This window comes from Penaeus monodon, chromosome 25 (assembly GCF_015228065.2).
Source record: "Penaeus monodon isolate SGIC_2016 chromosome 25, NSTDA_Pmon_1, whole genome shotgun sequence".
In the NCBI taxonomy this organism is placed as follows: Eukaryota; Metazoa; Arthropoda; class Malacostraca; order Decapoda; family Penaeidae; genus Penaeus; species Penaeus monodon.
Window position 1 is genome coordinate 38749818 of NC_051410.1, and position 781 is coordinate 38750598.

The 781-nt window shown below is 53.4% G+C and overlaps 1 protein-coding gene across 1 annotated transcript in view; it reads right to left on the minus strand.

Moving 5' to 3' along the window:
• Nucleotides 1-781, minus strand: part of LOC119589232 (protein bowel-like) — a gene marked incomplete in the record, with an annotated part of 21153 nt that continues 20372 nt past the window's right edge. Inside the window, 1 exon segment of the mRNA XM_037937834.1 lies at nt 1-781. Coding sequence (XP_037793762.1) covers nt 644-781 — 138 coding nt within the window.

Sequence of the window (781 nt, forward strand, 5' to 3'; positions counted from 1 at the left end):
GTCTTCCGTGTCGTGTGCATTACAAAGCACGTAGAAAATGAGGTCATATGTGAACAAGTATCCAAACTGTCTTATGTAGATATTTGGTGAGATTATACAAGCGCGTTTCTCGCGGATGGCTTACGTCTCGTTTTCGGGACAAGACTGCCTTCGCCACCTATCGAGCGCGTTGGATGGGAGGATGGAGAGCGCACTCCGTCCTTTTCTCTGCATTCTCTGAAACCGTGGCGATTTCTTCCGTTTTTCGGGCCTGGTTGACCCTTGCACACTCTACGTGATATGCCCTTCGATCATTTAGGTCCATCGCTCTGTCTCCATCCCTCACACGTCCTCCTCGCCAGCGCCTGCTCGTCGCCAGCCTCATCTCGTCACCAGCACAACGCTATTCCAGGTTGTCGTCTTACCGTGAAATGACTAGATGTTGGAGCCGGGACGCGTCTCCTGGCATGTAGGGTCCTCACTCGGTTCGTTCTGGCCACGCCCTCTGCCACGCCCATTCCTTCGCTATATTACAGAGTTATCTAACGCCGCGTCTCGCCCACCGTCCGTGTGACATACGCAAGCGGTCAATATTCTTATAAAGAATTCGGAATTAGATAGTTAATCTTCTACAATAACATTAATATTCTCTTCCTTCCAGTGCTTAGTCGGCTCCACCCATGATGGAGGCTATACTGAAGGAGGCGAGGGAGGCCGAGCTCGACGCCCCGAGGTTCAGGGGCTCCTTCTGCGCCTCCGACCGGAACCTCCCGAGCAACGTGGGGGGGCTCGACGGGTTGCT